The sequence below is a fragment of the Mesoplodon mirus genome (genome assembly GCF_964341445.2).
Source record: "Mesoplodon mirus genome assembly, chromosome: 15".
Classification (NCBI taxonomy): Eukaryota; Metazoa; Chordata; class Mammalia; order Artiodactyla; family Ziphiidae; genus Mesoplodon; species Mesoplodon mirus.
The window spans coordinates 82,365,219-82,387,048 of NC_138991.1; the positions used below are offsets into that span (position 1 = coordinate 82,365,219).

Consider the following 21,830-nt stretch of genomic DNA (forward strand, 5'->3'; position numbering starts at 1 on the left):
GATAATTATTCCCAGAAAAAGCAAACATGCAGACTAAATGTGTCAAGTGCTTTTATCGCACAACGTAATTACAAGTAAGTTGTCAAATGGAACCAAGGATTAATATTTCAAAAACTCTTTTAGGTGAATAGTAACACAAGACGAAGCCTGTGGTGCAATGCGCCACAGCCCAGGCACAGCAGATGAAACACCCATGTCCAAGACGGGTCAGCAGATACCACAGGGCTGGCGAGGGGCCTGGGCCGCCTAGGCTGGGCTCAAGGCCACCTACGAACCAGAGTCTGCCAAAGCCCAGGAAGCACCACAGTTACAGGCATGAGTCTCAGCGTCGGGTTCTGTGCTCCTTGGCCGCTCCCCAAGTGTGACACAGGAGGTAACACAGGAACCAACCTCAGGAGGTCGTCGTAGGGACTAAAGTCTGCCAGGCCATGTGCTTCCTTAGCACAGCTCCTGACAGAGTTACTTCTCAATAAACGGTAGCCGTTATTATTGTAAATCTGATGCACAGTGTATGTAAAATAAGACAAGAGGCAAGACCCTGACGGTGGGGACTTCAGGCACCACTCAACGCAAGTACTTATTTGTCTGTTTCGAGAGAAGATCTGAATCTCTCCGCGAACTGAAGGGCGTGCTACCCTGCGCTGCACTTGAAAATTTAAGGCCCAGTTTTTAAAACTTCCTCTTGTTAGACCGTCTCTCTCCTGAGATGCTTCCAATGCTTATTACATCTGCTGATAATTCTACTCCATAAACTCAACTTCTAAAAAAAAAAAAAAAAAAAAGACTGTTACTAATCCCAAGTATCAAATCATTACCAAGTTCACAATTTGAATTGTTCTCACTGACAATCTGGGATTGATTTATACCCTGTAAGCAGAGAATTAGGAAGCAACAGGAAAACTTGCACAGTGGCCAGAGTACCCGAGTTAAACAGAGACCCTCTTGTACTGCAGCCCTGCTAATATCTTGACAAAACCCAAATGTGCAAACCTTGAATAGGGAAAGTGGTACATATATCTTTAAATAACATCTGCAACCGTGCTTGTACCTACAGATGTAAATTTACAGATCTGAGATCTTGTGCAGTGTAATTCCAGCCATCAGCAAACATTTGCCGAATGAACAAATAATTAAGTCATTAGTACAGAGATGCCAGGAAAAACAAGGAAGACGTTAAAAGTGAACGCCAATTAAAGACCAGTGAGGGGACTTCCCTGGTGGGGCAGGGGATAAGACTCCACACTCCCAATGCAGGAGGCCCGATCGAACCAGGGTTCGATCCCTGATCAGGGAACTAGATCCCACATGCATGCCACAACTAAGAGTTCGCATGCCACAACTAAGGAGCCCACCTGCCGCCACTAAGATCTGGTGCAACCAACCAACCAAACAACAACAAAAAAAGACCAGTGAGGAATGAAGTCACCGGCAGGGAGGGCCTGAGGCCACCTCTCTGTGGACACGTCTCTCCTCTCCTGTCCTAGACCATAACCTTAGCGGCTGATCAGGTCCACTCTTCTCAAAACCAAAATGATGTTACGCTGAGCCATGTGTTCCACAAAGCTTTATAGGTTCAGCTAATAGGTCCTTTAGCTCAGATCTCAAAAACAAGATGCTACATGTTGCAGGTTTCATTTCTTGGGGGGTGCTTTCCTAGAAAATCCAACTTGAGGAAAGACCAAGATATTGGCTTAAATCTGGAGCCGCTTGGTCTTTCAGACAGATGTCTTCTTTTTAAGGTAAATGAAAGGAAGGAAGACCTCTCCCTTGAACCTTTTAACCCCCTAGACCATAAAATCTACCATCTCTGCCCCGATGGGCCATGTGACTCCCTGGCCTGGGGCTCCTGAGGGCCAGCAAAAAGCTCGGCCTGGGGGAACCAAGGGGCCTGACTGAGTGTCGGGCAGCTCCTGTGAGGCCAGCCCCGACTCGGAACTTCCCAAAGAAAGGCCTCCTGGTCCAGGGACTTCTGCTGCCCCCGCTCATCAGCAGCCCCCTTTGTGGTAAAACTGAACATCAACGCAGTGTCTTTACGAGGTATCCGCCCACCCTTGTCCACGAGGGAGCACGTCTTTAAAATCGATGAATCCATCCATCCATCCGTCTCTCACAGGCCAGAAAACTGAAGATGTCCTCTTACCTTTTTGGGATCCATGTTGAATTTCTTCCTTCCCATGGCTATCTGCTTGTTCCTCTGAGTAGTTTTGCTGTGCGTTTGAACGAATTAAGAAGTCGTTACTGGACGTTTGCACAAAGCACCGGGAGCTCACGTCCCCTCCCAAGAGGACAACTCGGGAAAGGAAAGGGCACAAGCCCCCAGGCCCCCCTGCCCAGGTGGAAGCAGCAGAGGTATGGCCACTGCAGCTCTTTTGTTTCACAGTTGCTAACTTGTTCAGCAAAAGCAGAGCTTCTTGTTACACAGAAAGGTCATGTCTGGGCAGGGTGTTCTGAGGGGCCTGTGCGGCTTCCTCAACTACAAGGCCTGATGGTGAACTGGACCACGTGGGGAGGGGAGAAGCAGGGAAGGCGAGGGGGCGGAGAAGGAGGACCAGAGGCCCCGACAGGCTCCCCCCCGCCCAGCCCCAAAGCCCGCTCCGCCGTGGCCACCACAGCGTCACGAGCTCGGCTGGAGGGTGACCTGAAGGTGCAGCCACAGCTGCTCACCTCTCCTCCACGGACGTGAGGTTGTCGATCTCCGTCATCACTTCCGCGATTTCATATTTCAGCCTCTGTTGAGAAAGAAAGAAAGCGTTGTGGGGGTGAGAGAGGGGGCCTCCACCTTCAGAGACCTTTTAGCCCCCCAGGTGCAAGGTCCCCTCAGGTCTCATCGGGACATCACAGGTATGGAGAAACCAGCGCTGCTTATGGACACAGAGAGCCTCGTAGTTAGAGCCACCCTGACTCATGAGCAAACAAAATTACTGTTTGTCCACCTCCCATCAGAACGAAGGCAGAGGGGTCCTGTGGAAAGATCCTGGAGTGTTTGTGTGTAAAATCAAGAAGGGACCCTGGGGAGAACATCACAGGTGTAAAAAGATACAAACAGCAAAAGGAAAGCAATGAGTCCCATCATACGTCACCCACACACGCCCACCTGCCTTCGCCGGCACCTGACTTCTTGGGAAGACCTGGGGCGAGGCTTAAACTCAGGTCAGTATCGGGCCTCCAACCACCGTCTCACTTTACATGAGACGAGGCACCGTGGACAGAGCCCAGGAGGTGACAACGATCTTGCCTGGGGCCCTCAGACAGGCCAAGGACCCCAGCAGGGACGGACTCCCCACCACGTACTGGCTGAGACAGCTCTGACCTCCTGGGCCTCGGCGTCCTCAACTCAGAAGTGAGGTCGTTGGAGCTACACAGGGCTCCATGGGCACTATTATTACTAACACCCAAATCGGAACGTTAGCCTTACAATATGTTCTTATTCTTCAACCAAAGCACGCGTTCTGGGTTATCTGATTTTTCTGAGAATGACAGGTAACCTTAGAAGAAAAAGTTTCATGAATTATCTCTCAAATACAAAGAGATTTTTATTCAGACCCTATGATCTCAGGTGCTAAGAAACTTTGGGCTCAAACGGTGAGCCCCTAGAAAGGAGCTACTGTCTGGACACGGCTCGGTTCCGCAGCAAGTGGCCGGGGAGGCCGCACTGACTTCGGCGGGACAGCGGTTAGGAAGCTTCCAGGGAGCAGCCACACGTGCAGCCGATTTCCCGAGGAAGCCCCGGACGGGAGCCGCGAGCGCTGCCGCTCTGCATCGTTCCTGCAGCTATTACAGACGCTCCGACTCGGAGACGGTGGCTTGACTCCTCTGGGTCTCCCACGGGACCCCTCCACCCTGTCCTCGGAGCACACACGTGTGGAAGGTGCACGGGTGGCTACCTGTGTTCTGTCCGTCACTCCACTCCCACCCGCTAGTAGGTGCTCGGTGCACAGCTAGAACTCAATACATGTTTAGTCCATTATTCAAAAGACACCTGAGTGCCAACAATGTGCCAGGCAGCATGCCAGGGACCCTGGCAGACGAACGGGGCCTCGCCACAGACTTCCGGGAGCAGCACGTGTGCAGGCGCCACTGCCGTGTGAAGACACCCTTCGTGACTGCGGAGTCACACGTCGCTCGCCCGTGACTCCAGGCATGACTGCTCTTCCGGTGAGTCCACGCCGCCCCGTGGGCACGAGCTCCGCTTCACCAGCCTGGGTGACTCTCACACTCTGCCTCTCCGTATGGTCCGGAGAAACGCAGACTAAATACCCACTTGTTTACATTTTCATGAAGCTACTTGATGTACAATGTTTAAAAAATTTATTGAAGTATAGTTGATTTACAATGTTGTGTTAATTTCTGCTGTACAGCAAAGTGATTCAGGTACGTACATACATACACGTACACACACACACACACACACATATATTCTTTTTCATTTTCTTTTCCATTCTGGTTTATCACAGGATACTGAATATAGCTCCCTGTGCTCTACAGTAGAACCTTGTTGTTTATCCATTTTTTTTGTTAATTGGAGTATAGTTGCTTTATACTGCTATGTCAGCTTCTGCTGTACATCAAAGTGAGTCAGCCATACATATACATATATCCCCTCTTTTTCGGACTTCCTTCCCATTTAGGTCACCACAGAGCACCAAGTAGAGCTCCCTGTGCTATACAGTAGGCTATCTGTTTTATGGTAGTGTATATATGTCAATCCCAATTTCCCAATTCATTCAACCCCCCGCCCTCTCCCCCTTGGTATCCATATGTTTGTTCTCTACGTCTGTGTCTCTATTTCTGCTTTGCCCATAAGATCATCTGCACCATTTTTCTAGATTCCACATACATGCGTTAATATACGATATTTGTTTTTCTCTTTCTGACTTACTTCACTCTGTATGACGGTATCTAGGTCCATCCACGTCTCTGCAAATGACCTGATTTACAATTTTACCTAAGAGCAAAAACTAAAAGACATTTTTTTACCTCAATGTCATCAATAAGTTCCTTTTTTCTTCGACGAATGTCTAAAAGTTCTTCTCTCTCTTCTAATGAGAGGTCTTCAGGCACTGAAAGAAAAAAAAAATCAAGTTAAACAAGTAAACAACAGCTACTCCAAAGAACAATTTGCCGACTTCTGGTGAGGCTGAAGATGGGCATATGTACAAGCCAGCAATTCTGTGTGTAGGTATTATCCCAAGGAACCCTCACTTACAGACCACACGTAAGATATTCGTAGCAGCACTGTTTTAATAAAAAAACAACCTAAGTTTCCACTAATAAGAAAATGAATAAACTGTGGTATATTTATGAAACAGAATCCCACACAATTAACAATGGCTGAACTCAGTCTTCCAACACAGATGAAACCCACAAATGAAAAGAAGATAAAAGCAGGCTGAAGACATACACTGTAGGTGACATCTTCCACAGAGGGGTGACATATACATACGCAGAGCATAAATAAATGCACAGAAATGATCAACACCACATTCCTTTTTTTTTAATGGAAGGTTGTTTTTTTTAAATATTTATTTACTTTTGGCTGCGTTGGATCTTAGTCGTGGCGTGTGGGCTCCAGAGCATGTGGGCTCTGTAGTTGTGGCATACGGGCTCGCTAGTTGTGGCACGTGGGCTTAGTTGCTCTGCGGCATGTGGGATCTTAGTTCCCTGACCAGGGATCAAACCCACGTCCCCTGCATTGGCAGGTGGATCCTTCACCACTGCGTCACCAGGGAAGTCCCTCAACACCACATTTTTTTTTTTTTTTTTTTTTTTTTTTGCGGTACACGGGCCTCTCACTGCGGTGGCCTCTCCCGTTGCGGAGCACAGGCTCCAGGACGTGCAGGCTCAGTGGCCATGGCTCACGGGCCTAGCCGCTCCGCGGCATGTGGGATCTTCCCGGACTGGGGCACGAACCCATGTCCCCTGCATCGGCAGGCGGACTCTCAACCACTGCACCACCAGGGAAGTCCCTCAACACCACATTCTTGATAGTGGTTCTTTCTGAGAAGGTTGGCTTGTGAGGAAATACATTTCAGAATGCTATTAGGGAACGTCAATGCAGTGGGGAAAGGTTGGCTGGGACACGGACATTTAATTTTAATTGACAGGGTTGTTCATAATATCCTTGCATTAATGATTAACCTCTGCAGTATTTTCCATTCCTACTATGTTTATATTCTCTTTTCCTTGTGCTAGAATTGGCTTTTATCTCATTAAACTTTTCAGAGAAACAGCTTTTAATAATCCTCTACCGTGTGTTTAATTTCTATTTCTTTTATCTGTTTAAAGAAACAAAAGATTAAGAATCTGAGTAAATAGCAAGAGAACATGTAGAGCTTCTACAAACAAATTAAGATAACGTGATCGTGGTGCAGGGACAGACAAACGGACTGATGAACCAGAAGACAGTAGCCAGAAAAATACACACAGACTCACAGAAACTTGATTTACAACACAACTGACATTGCAGCTCAGAGAGAGAGGGCAGACTCTTCTATGTATGTTACGTGCTGCATCAGTTATCTCCATGTAAAAAAATGAAATTGAGTTCCTGGTTATCATCGTATTTTTAATCGGTTCCAAGTAGAATAAAGGCTTAAATTCAAAAGGCAATAAATATTACACAATTTCTTAGGAAGAAAAATAGAAAATGTGTTTATAAATTCACAGCAGGAAATTATACCACACCACCAAACACCTACCCCTGCCACTGCCAAATAACTTTGAGAGCAGTCATTATTATCTTAATTTTATAACTGAGGAAACTGAAGCCAAGAGATGTCTAATGATTTTCCCTGGTGACAGAGAAAAAGTATTTGAAGAAGTACTGGCTAAAATGTTCCATATTTGATAAAAGACATGAATATACACATCCCAGGTGCTTGAACTCCAAGTAGGATAAACCCAAAGATCCACAAGGTCCCAGAGTACGCTACGGGTGGGCCCAGCAGCTCCAGAGTGTCATCAGGGACCCGCTCTTTCCATTCTACAGTCCAAAGTGTCAGCTTCACCATAAAGCTGCTGTTAGCGGCTTCCAGAGGCTTCTTATTCATGCATGGGGTGGGGTGGGGAGGGGAGACCCAGATCAAGAGAAAATGTGAGAACCAGCAGAGAATGATGCATCCAAAACCAAGAGAGGAGAGAATTTCAAGAGGGAAAAACCCAACAACGTCAAATGCCACAGTAAAATAAAGAAGCAAGTGTGCAATTCTTGAACCTCCCAAGGAATTACTCTTACCAGCAAGCAAGCACCTTACTGTAATATAGACAGAAATCAAAAACTAACCAGTTGGTTGACACTATCCTGTTACGAAAAAAATAAATGCACCCAAAGAGTCAAACCGAGTCTGTCCAGTGCGGACTGGGCTCCCAAAAGGGGCCTCATTTAAAAAAAAAAAAATGTTCGGCTGAGTTCTCCTATGTAGCTATATGAAAACAAGAGTCTGAAAGGGTGCCACTCTAGTTCAATCATCAACAAACTTTGGTTTAAGAAAACCCACCTCCAGTTTTCTCGCCTCCAACCCTGATGATGAGTAGGGTTGGCTGATAACATTGAAGGTACCTTTTAAGTGAATCTAAACATCAGAATGATTCAACTCAAGACTCATGATCTTTAATGGATTTCCTTGATTTTCTCTCAGTAATGTCCATCTTCTCCTATCCCTTTAAGGCCCTAAAGAGTTAAAGTACTGACCATTTACTTTACCCGTAATTCTGACCAGAATTTGCATGTCTAAAAGAAAGACAAATTCTGTAAGGTGGGATTGTAAGGTGGGATAACGATATTGTGATTATGTTAAAAAAATAGTCTTTATTCATACTGTAGAATTTAGGAGCTGTAATACTATTATATCTGGACTTCACTTTGAAATAGTTCAGCAAAAAATTAATCAAGCAAAATGATAAGTGTTAAATCTATTTGATGGATATATGGGCATTCATTACCTATTTTATACTCTAAGGGCTTGGAATTGATTGATTGATTGATTGATTGATTGCTGAATTGGGTCTTTGTTGCTGCGCACGGGCTTTTCTCTAGTTGCATTGAGCGGGGGCTACTCTTCGTTGTCGTGAGGGGGCTTCTCATTGCAGTGGCTTCTCTTGTTGTGGAGCACGGGCTCTAGGCGCATGGGCTTCAGTAGTTGTGGCGCTCGGGCTTAGTTGCTCCACGGCATGTGGAATCTTCCTGGACCAGGGCTCAAACCCATGTCCCCTGCATTGGCAGGCAGATTCTTAACCACTGTGCCACCAGGGAAGTCCTGGAATTTTTCATAAGTTAAAAAAAAAGTTTCAAGTATAAATGGCCAGTAGCACCTTTTCAGGGTATTTGGCTAAAGTATCAATGAAAAATAATGGAATGTTTCCTGGCACATTTAAAAGAATAAATAAAAAGAATACAAGTATATAATGAAATACTCAGGACCAATCTCTGTACAGCTGTCACTTAAATATCTTGATGTCCTACTATTTCTTTTAACACCCTGAATGTACGGTGAATACCAGCATTTTGCTGGTATTCAGTGAAACTCTATCATTTCTCTGCCTTCAAGATAACTTTGCAGCCACATAATCCTCTCACACACAGATAATTTCACGCATGCAAGTGCCATAGGAAAAAAATGGGAAGATAAGCCATGTTCAGAGAAGGTGTTCTTAGTTATCAAGACGTTTCCCACAACTCAGCAGTCAGTCTTCTCCCAATGAAGGCAAAAATAAGGTTTGGTTCACTTTATCATCTACATTTTGTGACCTTGACATTGTTAGGTAAGATGAAACGAAAGTCTACAGCTGATTTATTTTTTCTCCTAAGAAATCCAGTGGTTTATTTTTCTTAATTGAAAAAGTTATACATGGATATGGTTATTACACACATACATACTCTCTCTCTGAAAACATACAAAAGGGCATACAATGAGAAATTTCCTTCCAACCTCAATAAAAGCTTTTTTTTTTTAAAAGCAAGTTAACTGGAACCTGCTGGTGAAATTCAGTGCAATCACTGCAGCTGATCATGGTCTTCCTGATTCTCCAGAGATAAGGGCCTTGCTTAAGCCTCACCACTTGGGGCCCGTTTCTCATCTGCAGAATGACCGGAGAGGGTTAGCCGCAACACAGCAGGTGTGGTTTCTACAAATATAAATGTTTTCAGAGGGGAAAAGCAATGTGGAAAGATGTCAAGAAATTCCCCATTTTAGTACAAAGGTATTGCCAGAGAGGTTTTAGATTAAGAATCAGAAGCAATTTGTGTAATTTAGCCCAGGCCCCTGCCTTTCTCAAGAAGGCACTGGTTTCCCACGAATGAAGGCTTGTGGGTGGGAGGTCTGTTTGGGGTTCACGATTTGTATGAATTTAATTAAAGTACTCAGGTGGGAAGTTCTGCTTTCAGCCAAGACGAAGTAACACGGATAGATTTACCCTCCTGTCTGAAATGACTAAAACAACGGACACAGTTCTACACCCTGCCAGGTATCTTTCAAAAAGGAAGGTGAAACAAAATCATTTTCAGACATTAAAAACTTGAAAGAATTCATCACTAGTTGATCTGTATATAAGAAATGTTTAAAAGTCCTGGGGTGGGGACTTCCCTGGTGGCGCAGTGGTTAGCAATCCACCTGCCAATGCAGGGGACACAGGTTCAAGCCCTGGTCCAGGAAGATCCCACATGCCATGAAGCAAGTAAGCCCATGTGCCACAACTACTGAGCCTGTGCTCTAGAGCCTTCAACCCATGACTACTGAGACCCCGTGCCAAGAGCCCGTGCTCCGCAACAAGAGAAGCCACTGCAATGAGAAGCCCATGCACCACAACCAAGAGTAGCCCCCGCTCGCCGCAACTAGAGAAAGCCTGCACGCAGCAACGAAGACCCAGTGCAGCCGAAAATAAATAAATAAATAAATAAATAAATTTATATATTTTTTTAAAAGCCCTGGGGTGGGGTGGGGGGTGGAGAGATACCAGATGAAAGTCTGTATCTACATGGAAGAATGGAAAATACTGTAAATGGTAACTGTGTGAGTAAACACTTTCCCCTCATGATGTGAATCTCTTTAGAAGATTTACTGCTACTGTTCAAAGCAAAAATAACAAAAAGTGTGTTGGGTTGATGACACACATAAAAGTAAAAGAGCACAAAGGCTGGGAGGGGAGAAATGAAAGTACACTGTTACAAGGTTCTTACCCTGGATGTGAAGTGGTGTGATATTATTTGATAGTAGACTGATAAATTAAAGGTATATAATATCTAAAAAGCACTACTACTTAAAAACTAAAATAAACCACTAAGGTAAAGCATGCAAAAAATATAATAAGAAACTGAGAATCATTACTTTATGATGTTTAATGAAATGTAAGATCCCATCAAATATAAGATGAATCCTCCACTTCAGTGATTTCAAAATGCAGAAAATTTTGCAAATCAGAATCAATGGAAAAAGGGAGATTATCATACATACTGACATCAAAGCATAAGCAAATGGTATGTTATCTCAAAGTGTTTTCTAATTTTCAAATTATATTAATAATCTATTTACCTAACAGATTCCAATCCACCAAGAAGCTGTAATTTGGTTCACTGCTATAAATATCAAATGACTCCCTTACAAATTTTACACACACGCGCACACACACACACACACACACACACACACGATCTTCTATAAAGTTAATCAGCAGTTCTCCTAGGGGAAGATAATGTTCCACAGATGTGAACTGTGGCCAGAAACCTTCACCTTGTTTTAGTCACTAAATGTCAAATGTGATAGTTTAACAAATTTGACAATGGGTGATAAAACAGGGTTTCAAACAATCACATGCACATGACTCACAACTGCATATTTTTGGTACCTAGTCCTAATGGAAACTGATGTCACTTAACCTTAATTTTACCTTGATTACTAATCAATACTAACTTTTTTGTTATTGTATGGTATTTTTCAGAGTCTTGGTCAATGCCATAGGACACTAAGAATGCTGGGAAAGCATGGGCTTGGCCTCTGGTCCCGTTAATTCACTAAATGGGAACTCTGTACTGGAGTGTGGTTTAACCCAAATAATATCCACCTGGCACACTACAAAAACCGGTGACTTAAACTGTTAAAGCAGGATGAGTTCCCAGCTACTACGAAGCAGTATGGTTATACCAAGAACATAAAGGCAGGCTGTGGCCGTCGGCAGCTGTGCCTCTGGGTCTGGTCACCACTCAAGGACTGTATGCCTTCAGTGAGGTGATAAAGCTGAGTCCAAATGGCTAACAGGGCCAGCAGTATGTCAACCACACTGGGGGCCAGGTCAGTGGAGGCTCCAGATCGCTAAAGCACTGCGACCAAACTGCAGCGGCAGCCTTTCTACCAGGGACAAGGAAGGACAGAGTGTGCCTGTCCCCTGTCCAGGGAGAGAGGCGCTCTGAGAGGCCGGCTTTCTACAGGACAGGGAGGTCCTGGCCCCCGTGGACCACTCAGCAGTCACCTCCTGTCACTTCCCCTCATCCTCCTTCGTGATCTTTCTTTGTCTGGGGACACGCATGCTTTTCCCAGCCTTCTCTGGATTAGGTGAAATACCCCTTTAGACAAACAAAAACTCAAGAGTTGGCCAACAGCACACCATCATTAAGGGAAATTCTGGAAGAATGAACTTCAGTCACGAGAAAAGACCCAAGATGGGAGGGGCGGGACACCAGAGGGAATCATGGGCACAGATTTACAGAAGGAAACCTAAAGAAAAAGTGACTACACAGGATGATAATGTCGCATAGAATAAAAAGTAGCCAGCAACACGAGCATGGAAATGGGAAGAGAAATAACTTGCTCTGAAGTTCTTAGAGTTCTGAGGAGGAGGGCCTGCATAATTAACTTTGACCTGGCAAGCTAAGAATCCATATTAAAATGTCTAGGCTAAGCAGCAAAGGAATGGAAATGGAGTTCAAAATGCCCAAACTGAGAAAGAGGAAGAAAAATTGGAATGAGAAAAAAATCCAGAACAACAAAGAGAAACAGAGAAAAACTGTTAGATATGTCAATTCTATCTCAATACAGCTGAAATTTTAAAAAGAAAAACCATTAGAAATACAAAATGCAAAATATGGGAGTCGGAGGAAAAAAAAATCCAAACATTGATTTTTACTGTGGAAGACTGAAGAAAGAGTCTGTGATATGGCACAATTACTCCGATCAGGAAGGTGGGAGGCTCGGGGGCTTCCTTTGCCCAAGAGAGGGTGACACAGAGGACACCATGCAGGACCCGGAACCCAGGCCTCGCACCCCTCCTGTCTGGGAACCCCAAGACCACCGTGCTCCAGAGAAGCCCGGGTCAGCAAGCTTCTGAATGAAACCTACTGTGGAAAGAGACCACTGGCAGGGAGAGTCCAAGACATCCCAGCTGTTGCAGCCGCCTGGGCTGAGGCCCCGAACCTCAGGGAGGCAACTCAGCCCCGGCTGACCTGCCAGCTCCATGCAGCCAGGGGAGTGGGTGGACCCAGACAAGAGCGGTCCATGAACTGCCAGCCAACTCCCAGAAATGTGAGCAATAATAACCACTGTTGTTTTAAGCCAATTACTTTGGAATACTTTGTTATGAAGTCATAAGTAACTGATACATTTACAATGAACATGAACAGGAAAAAGGACCAAGTTTAAAAACCCGGACATTAAAAAAATGCACAATGAAAAAACACCCAACTAAATGCTCTTTAAAAGAGGTTTATTTTTTTGACCTTTTTTATCGAGCCAAATAGACACAACCTAAAATTTACCATTTTAATCATTCTTAAGTGTACAGTTCAGTGGCACTAAGTACATTCACAGTGTTGTGCAACCATCACCGCTGCCTATTTCCAGAATTTCTCATCATCCCAAACAGAAGCTTTGTAACCATTAAACAGTAATTTCCCATTCTCAACCCCCAAGCCCTAACCGCTGGCTAGTAACCTCTTTTATACTTTACAGCTCTCTGAATTGGCCTGTTCTAGGTATATCATGTAAGTAGAATCATACAATATTTGTCCTTCTGTGTCTGGCTGATTTTGCTTAGCATAATGTTTTCAAAGTTCATCCACACTGTAGGATGTATCAGAATTTTATTCCTTTTTGTGGCTGAATAACATTCCATAACGCTTAGCCACCATTTTGCTGATCCATTCATCTGCTGATGGATTATTTGGGTTGTTTCTAAGTTTCGGCTACTGTGAACAATGCTGTTATAAACGTGAGTGTACAATTTTTGAAGTTTAAATCCACAAACATGGATTTGGTCCACAATCAAATATCATACTATATATCACCCCTCTTAGTACATCATGAAACACGTTAATATGTTAAAGATGCCATGAAATCTGTAACCAGAAAAAGAAGCAGCAACAACACAGTAACTGTATTAAACTAAGAGGATTCGTAACTGACGTGACCACGGACTCGTCTTTTAAGAAACAGAACATCTCTATGCTGTGTAGCCTGCTGAACATAATTAAGGACAAACAGGCCTAGGTTTGTTTTTGTAATTAGTTTTTATTGGAGTATAGTTGCTTTACAATGTTGCGTTAGTTTCTGCTGTACAGCGAAGTTAATCAGTTATACATAGACATATATCCCATCTTTTTTAGATTCCCTTCCCATGTAGGTCACCACAGAGCACTGAGTAGAGTTCCCTGTGCTCTACAGTAAGTTCTCATTAGTTATCTATCTTATATATAGTAGTGTATATATGTCAATCCCAATCTCCAAATTCATCCCACCCACCTTGGTAACCATAAGTTTGTTTTCTACATCTGTGACTCTATTTCTGCTTTGCAAAAAAAGTTCATCTGTACCATTTTTCTAGATACAAGAGGCTTATTTATTTATTTATTTTTGGGTGCGCTGGGTCTTCGTTGCTGCACGCGGGCTTTCTCTAGCTGTGGTGAGCGGGGGCTACTCTTTGTTGCGGTGCATGGGCTTCTCATTGCAGTGGCTTCTCTTGTTGCAGAGCTCTAGGTGCACGGGCTTCAATAGTTGTGGTGCACAGGCTCGGTAGCTGTGGCTCGCGGGCTCTAGAGCGCAGGCTCAGTAGTTGTGGCGCACGGGCTTAGTTGCTCCGCGGCATGTGGGATCTTCCCAGACCAGGACTCGCATCCGTCTCTCCTGCATTGGGAGGTGGGTTCTTTTTTTTTTTTTTTTTTTTTTTTTTTTTGCGGTACATGGGCCTCTCACCGCTGTGGCCTCTCCCACCGCGGAGCACAGGCTCCGGACACGCAGGCCCAGAGGCCATGGCCCACGGGCCTAGCCGCCCCGCGGCACGCAGGATCCTCCCGGACCAGGACACGAACCCGTGCCTCCTGCATCGGCAGGCGGACTCCCAACCACTGTGCCACCAGGGAAGCCCCCTGGGAGGTGGATTCTTAACCACTGTGCCAGCAGGGAAGTCCCAAGGCTTATTTAAAATATAAGAACATAACAATTGAAGGCAGAAGGGTAGGGAGTGATATACCAAAGGAAAACTGGTCCCGTGACATGAACACAGGCAAAACAGACTAAAGATAAAGTCACTAGATACTGACATTGTTCCATTAATCACAAAATTAACAAGTCTGAACATATATGCATCTAACACAATAGCTTCAAAACATATAAAGCAAAAATTGACAAGGTACACGTAAAAATGGACTCTACCTAAAGGCAAAAAAAAAAAAGCTATAGATTTGACTAATACAATTAACAAGCTGAACTAGTAGACATAAGATGCTTCATCAATTTTAAGAGGTGCGTCTTTACGTCTCAGAGGTCAATGCCTTCACATCTGTGAATACGTTTATGACTGCCAGGGGCACTACTAACGTGCTACTCCTTGATGGTTCTGCTAAAACAATTTAAGAACCATTTCATAAAGAAATATGAGGCTGACTATTGCTTCAAACCTTGCATTGGTACCCTCTAGTAAGATCAATAAAGTCTCAGCGTGAACACGTGCAGAATTCGAACCCCGCCCCTCCCAGACGATACAGGAGGGCCCTTTAGAAGTGCTGTGCGCCTGGGCCTTGAGCAGCAGAGAGGACAACATTGCTGTTTGTACTGCTTCTGTCAAAAACGCAAACACCTGCTCTGTGCAGAGAACGAGGCTCTGGTCCTAAGCTTTAGGGGTACCTTATGTACGGACAATTGGTAAACGTTGTTTAGAAATCAATGCTTAAAGAAGTTTAAAGAACTCTTCCCATCAGTATAAGTAAAAAAATTCTAAGAGAGAAGAAATCATTAAGTCTGGTTTAATTGACAGCTTTTTTTTCCCTCAATGGAACATAAAAGAATGACGCATCTTACAACTGATGGAGACACAGATTCAATCAGATCACTGCCCCCAGCAGCTGTGCAGTATGCATTCTTTTCAGGGGCATGGGGAACATTTATGCAAACCGACTGTATACAGACCATCAACAAAGTCTTACTAACTCTCACGGGACCAGTGTGGTGGATACAATGAATTGGCTTTGCTCCACCGAAAGCTCAAAATTATATCACCAGACTCTCTTACGTTTAGACCTGTGAAGATGAATTAGGCTCTACCCATGGGATGCACCACCCAGGATTCCACAGAGGGGAGTGAAGCAGGGGTCCTCGTCCTGCCTTTTCTTAGAGAATAGCTTCTTGGCTGGCCAGCGAGGATGTGGAAGCAGAGGATATCCTTCAACAGCCTTCTTGCGCTCATCCTCCAGGCTCCTAGGAATCCAGACGGTGCTGCAGCAGAGTGCCTTCTGGATCCAGGCTTGTGGACCCCCTTTCCTCGCTGGAGATACACGTGGATCTCAATGATTCCAGGGGTCGCCTATGAGGAGCTCCATCAGTGACTCAATTCTGGAGACCAGGCCAGAGCCCAGTCCCCTAGTCATTCCAGGGCTGTGTCCAGCACCCCAATTCCCTATTACTTTATCCCTTCCTGCCCCAGACACAGCCAGCTTCGTGTGTCTCCCGTGGAACTCTTATGGAAACAATGCTATCATGAAGACCACATTCTCTGAGCACAGGATAATTACGTTAGAAATCAATAACAAAAGTCATTAGAAAAACCCATTTGTTTGGAAATTAAGGAACACAATTCTAAATTACTCCTTGGTCAAAGAAGATATAATGTAAATGTGAAAATTCTGAGAAGACGATGATGAAAAACTGCATATCAATACTTGTATGCTCCAGCTAAAACAATCCTTAGAAACTCACAACCTAAAATGCTTATTTTAGGAAAGAATTAAGCTGAAAATAAGCAAAGCATTCACCTTTAAAAAATTAGAAAAATAATAGTTTAAAACCCAAAGGAGAAAATAACAGAAAAGAAATTCATTTTAAAAATGCAATGAAGTGCAGCCCCTCTGGCAAAAGTCTGGCAGTTCCTCAAAAAGTTCAACACTAAGTCTGCATGTAATCCAGTGAGTCCCCTCCTCCCAGGTGTTTACCCAAGAAAACTGAATACATATGTCCACACAAAAACTGGTGCATGGGTGTTCACAGCAGCATCAGTCACAACAGTCAAGAAACAGAAACAACCCAAATGTCCACCGAGTGATGAATGATTAAACGAAGTGTGATATGCCCACACAATGGAATATTACTCAACCATAAAAAGGAATGAAGCACTGATATTTGGACATGTTATGCTCATCCAGCCACAGAAGACCACATACTGTATGGTTCCGTTTATAGGAAATGTTCAGAACAGGCCAAGAACAGACAAAACAAATCTGTGGTAACAGAAACCAGAAGAGGGGTTAATCTGGGGTGGGGGAAAGGTGCTGAATGAGAAGTCAGACAAGAGGGCCTTCTGGGGGATGGCAAATGTTCTGTATTTTGATCTGGGTGGTAGTTACACAAGCATGTGTGCTTATCCAAGTAAAACAGCCTGAGTTCTGTGTGCACTAATGTCGGGGCATCGTATTTACCGCCCCTGCATGTCTACTTCTGGGTAAGTGATCCCTTATAACCCTCCACAGAGAGAAGGAAGAATTTCCTTGAAAAGACACTAAAAGAGCATTCTAAGAGCCTGCCACACACTAACAGAAACCGATGCTCGCCCCGCTAGGAGGACTTCAGGACAGACTGGTCTGAGGTACAAAAAGATGAGTCAGACGGCCTCACTGCCACCTCTAAAACGCAAAACACCAAGTAAAGGGCAAGAAGCCACTGCGGCATTATAAGGGACACGGGGGAAGGGGAATTTTTTTTTTCTTTTTAGAGCAGACCTCATCTTTATGGCACTTTACTCCATTGTGCTTCACAGATATTGCCTTTAAAAAAAAAAACAAAAAAAAAAACCCAAATTAAAGGTTTGTGGCAACCCTGAATTGTCAGATGTTATTTTTTAGCAATGAAGTACTTTTTCATTGAGGTATGCACATTGGGTTTTTTTGTTTCTTTATAAATTTATTTATTTTATTTTTGGTTGCATTGGGTCTTTGTTGCTGCGCACAGGCCTTCTCTAGTTGCAGCGAGCGGGGGCTACTCTTCATTGCGGAGCATATGCTTCTCATTGCAGTGGCTTCTCGTTGCGGAGCACGGGCTCTAGGCGCACAGGCTTCAGTAGTTGTGGCACATGGGCTCAGCAGCTGTGGCTCGCGGGCTTAGCAGCTCCGCGGCATGTGGGATCTTCCTGGAACAGGGCTTGAACCCATGTCCCCTGCATTGGCAGGTGGATTCTTAACCACTGCGCCACCAGGGAAGCCCGCACATTGTTTTTTTAGACGTAATAACGCTACTGCACACTTAATAGACTGCAGTACAGTGTAAACGTAACTTATATGCACTGGGAAACCAATACACACAATGTGACTCGCTTTACTGCAGTGGTCCGGAGCTGAATCTGTGACGTCTCCAAGGTTTGCCCATACAGAATAACTTATTTCAGAAAATTGAAAATCCATCAATTATTAAGTATGCCATTATTTTGTGTCCTGTTAAGAAAAAGCACTAAGACTACCAAATTTAATTTTATGATGCCAAACTGTAAGACGTATTCCAGTTTTAGAGAGGTTAAAATGTGCATCTTGGAATCAATGACAGAAGACCTATGAAGCATGCTTACTTTATAATGGAATAACATCTCTTAATTCAAAATTGTTTTCAGAGTAGATAAAAATCATTGCTAACTGCTCTAGAAGACGAAACCTTTGTAATGACTGCTGTTACTCCAAAGTCTCCCTCACCCTCCAGTGTTCGCATCTATCCCTGGGTAGGAGTTAAGAATCACCGCACGACAGAGAGATGATAAAGTCAGCAATAAACTAAGAGTGAAAGCAGTCACTGCAAGTTTCTTAAGTAACCACTTTGTCTTTACACTCACACTGGGCCGCATCCCCTCCCCAAGTGAGTCTGCACTCGTATATAAACATCCTCTTGATGACCAACTTGCCAACCCACAACTGTCGCTTTTCCTGGTGGGTGATGCAACCAACCACCACCAAGCAGCAGGAGGACTTCTGCGGTGGCGTGTAGATGTCTTACTGAAAGCAGTGGTGAAGGGCATTTATCCCCTGGATCCGTCCAGCAAAAGCGCACGGGAGAGCCAGGAACTCAACCAGCTCTCTGGACGCCTCATCAACAGTGTTGGCAATGATCTGAATCAATGACTCCAGCTCATTATCTACACCTGTTCTTACACAGCACCATCCACAGGACTTCTCCATCAGCATCACCTGAAGGTACTTGTCTAAAATAGGGTTCCAAGGCCCTAGCCCATGCCTATCAAATCAGAACCTCTGGGTAGGAGGCCAAGGACTCTGAACTTTAACAAGCTTCCCAAATGATTTTGTTGAACGTTGCTAAAACGCAGCTATGCACGGCTAAGTCCTTCACACCAATCATGAACACAATATATTAGAGAGGCAACATGACACAGTGGTTAGAAGCCTAAGTCCTGCAGTCAGACTGCTTGTCTCAAAGCTTGTCTCTGCCAATTACTAGCTGTGTGACCTTAAGCAACTTACCTAATCTCTCTGTGCCTCAGTTTCCTCACCTGTAATAGGATATTATCTATGTCTGCATTACTACGAAAAGCTAATCAAAATTTAATGCTCTTCTTGAATGTTGCTTGAAATTTAAAGATAAATATTACACCTTAAATCAAAGCAAGAAGCATTTAAAGATCTTGAAAGACAGATGTTTTTACCTCAATCATAAACAACTAATAACGAACAATGAGACTTCCTATTTCTACCATAACTGAAAAAGCAAAACAACTTTTGACATCAAGCCTGTTTAACTGATTTTTTTCCCAGGCAGAAGTTGTGACAGGGGGTGGAGGACAGAAGGCATATGGAGGCATAAAAATCGTGTGAAGACAGGTCGGCAGTTCCTGATAAAGCTAAACACCACCTTGCAATATACGATCCAGGAATTCACCCAACTGAGTTGAAAACCTCTGTCCACATGAAAACTTGCACATGAATGCTTACAGCACCTTTATTCATAATTGCTCCAGGGAATAGCCTGGCGGTCCAGTGGTTAGGGCCCTGCACTTTCAGTGCCTGGGGGGAAGGTTCGATCCCTGGTTGGGGAACTAGGATCCCGCAAGCCGCGGGGCACGGCCAAAAACAAAACAAAACAAAACAACTGCCCCAAACTGGAAGCAACTAAGATGTCCTTCAGCAGGTGAACATAAATTGTGACACAACAGACAATGGAATATTACTCAGTGTTAAAAAGAAACGAGGATCAAGCCGTGAAAAGACATGGAGGAACCTGAAATGCACGTTACTAAGCGACAGCAGCCAGTCTGAAAAGGCCACACACTGTAACTCCAGCCACATGTCACTTCTGAAACTGTGGAGATAGTCAAAGGATCAGTGGTTGCCAGGGGTTCAGGGGAACGAGGGGAGGGATGAATGGGTGAACACAGGGGGTTTTTAGGGCAGTGAATCTATTCCGTATGATACCCTAACAGTGGATACATGTCATCATGCATTTGTCAAAACTCATAGAACTATACAGCACAAAGGGTGGACCCTACTGTAAACTATGGACTTTAGGTAACAGCAATTTATCAACACTGGTTCATCAATTGTAACAAACATACCACACCAAAGTAAGATGCTAGTAACAGGGAAACCAGATGTGGAGGGGACCGTATGGCAACTCTGTACTGTCTGCTCAGGTTTTTTTTAATGTAAATCTAAAACTCTAAAAAATAAATCTATTAATAATGTTTCTAAAGAGAGATAATGATATCCAAAGCCTCTAAATAATTTTCTTAAACAATTTTATGAAAGTCAACTCTGGCAATTTAATCAGCCCTGACTTCCAACAAGTTCTTCTGAAGATCAGAGAGAAGATGAAAGAGGCTCCTTATCAGATTTCAAATGAGATTTTCAACCACAATGTCAGAAAAACGTCACCTAAAATTTAAGATCAGATTTGATTCTTTTCATTTAAATTACTGTCAAAAACTTTGCCTTTGAAAGCTTCATTAAGTTGGGGAGATAAGAACGTTTTTATACCCAGTTTGCTGAAGCCATAGGTGAGTTCTGGCTAAAAATGCATAAAATCTGCATCAGTAAGCATGTCCCCAAAAGAAATCCTCAATGCATATGTCCACCTTCTTTCCAATTCATTTCGCTAGTTCTGATGAATAACTGACATCACCTTGAGTAGCTGCCCCCAGGCTTAAAAGGAATGCAGCCTTTCTCCTTCCAAGGTATATCTTTAACTATGTATCTTTCAAAAAGAAATGGATGGGCATCAGTGCTTTCCTTGGTAGACTGCCTTGCTTGGTAGATTCATCACACTTAAATGTTTGAACAGCAACCCCCCAAAAAAACAGTGGAGGACAATGATTTAATCTTATAGATCTTGAAGTCAGACTATCTTCAGGCAAGTCTTCAGTCTGATGATTGATTACAAAATGGCCAAATAGCCTAGAATTTCTTCTCAACTTCCTTTCCAGCTGCAGTTTTGGAAGTGTGCACTAAACAAAGCCCATCCCTGCTCAAAACACAGAGAGCTCCCCATGGCCCCCAGCACAGAATGCAGCCTCCTCACCCAGGCCCGGGGTGCAGCGCCCTCCCCAGTGGACGCCACCCGGTACAGCTCCTCTGCTGGCTCCTTGTCTCGCTTTTGGACCTCAGTGCAAACGCGGCCTTCCCCGTGGCCTGAAGGACCCCGGGCTCCCTGCACATTTTCTGTAAGACTCCACTGTCTCAGTTTTCCTAAGCACCCAGCAGCATCAGGGTGTAGGAAGCAGTCAGCACAGTGACTGGATGCAGCGGCTCTGCAGCCACACGGCCGGGCGCAGCTCCTGCATTACCTCGTGATTCTGGACGACTGCGCTTCACTCTTCTAAAAATTTGTAATTTTTTTTTTTTTTTTTTTTTTGCGGTACGCGGGCCTCTCACTGTTGTGGCCTCTCCCGTTGCGGAGCACAGGCTCCGGACGCGCAGGCTCCGCGGCATGTGGGATCTCCCCGGACCGGGGCACGAACCCGCGTCCCCTGCATCGGCAGGCGGACTCTCCACCACTGTGCCACCAGGGAAGCCCTAAGAATTTTTAATTTTTAATTGTGGCTGAAAAACATAAAATTTACCATCTTCTCCATTTTAAAATGTACAGTTCAGGGGTATTAAGTATACTCACATTCCAGAACTTTTTCCTCTTGTAAAACCAGAACTCTGGACCCATTGAGCCCTAACTCCCTACTTCCCCTCCTCCAGCCCCGGGTAACCACCACTCGAGTTTCTGTTTCTATGAATTTGACTACTTTAGATACTGCTTACAAAAAGAATCATACAATGTTTGTCCTTTCTGTGACTGGTTCATTTCACTTGTCCTCAAGGTCCATCCGTGTCGTAGCATGTGACAGTTCTATGTATGAATAGACTGTATTTTCTTTATCCA

General features: G+C 44.3%; 1 protein-coding gene across 4 annotated transcripts in view; it reads right to left on the bottom strand.

The window, feature by feature from the left end:
• The window catches only part of CYTH3 (cytohesin 3), a 92,234-nt gene that overhangs the window by 21,451 nt on the left and 48,953 nt on the right, over window positions 1-21,830 (bottom strand). For all 4 annotated transcript variants that reach the window (XR_014296023.1, XM_082643879.1, XM_082643878.1 and 1 more), the window contains exons 2-4: window positions 4,978-5,060; window positions 2,665-2,729; window positions 2,141-2,207 (exon numbers count right to left, since the gene is read on the bottom strand). Coding sequence is in view for 3 of the 4 variants with exons in the window: in XM_082643879.1 (XP_082500005.1) it covers window positions 2,141-2,207; window positions 2,665-2,729; window positions 4,978-5,060 (215 nt within the window). In the remaining variant the exon portion in view is untranslated. The remainder of the gene's footprint in view (window positions 1-2,140; window positions 2,208-2,664; window positions 2,730-4,977; window positions 5,061-21,830) is intronic.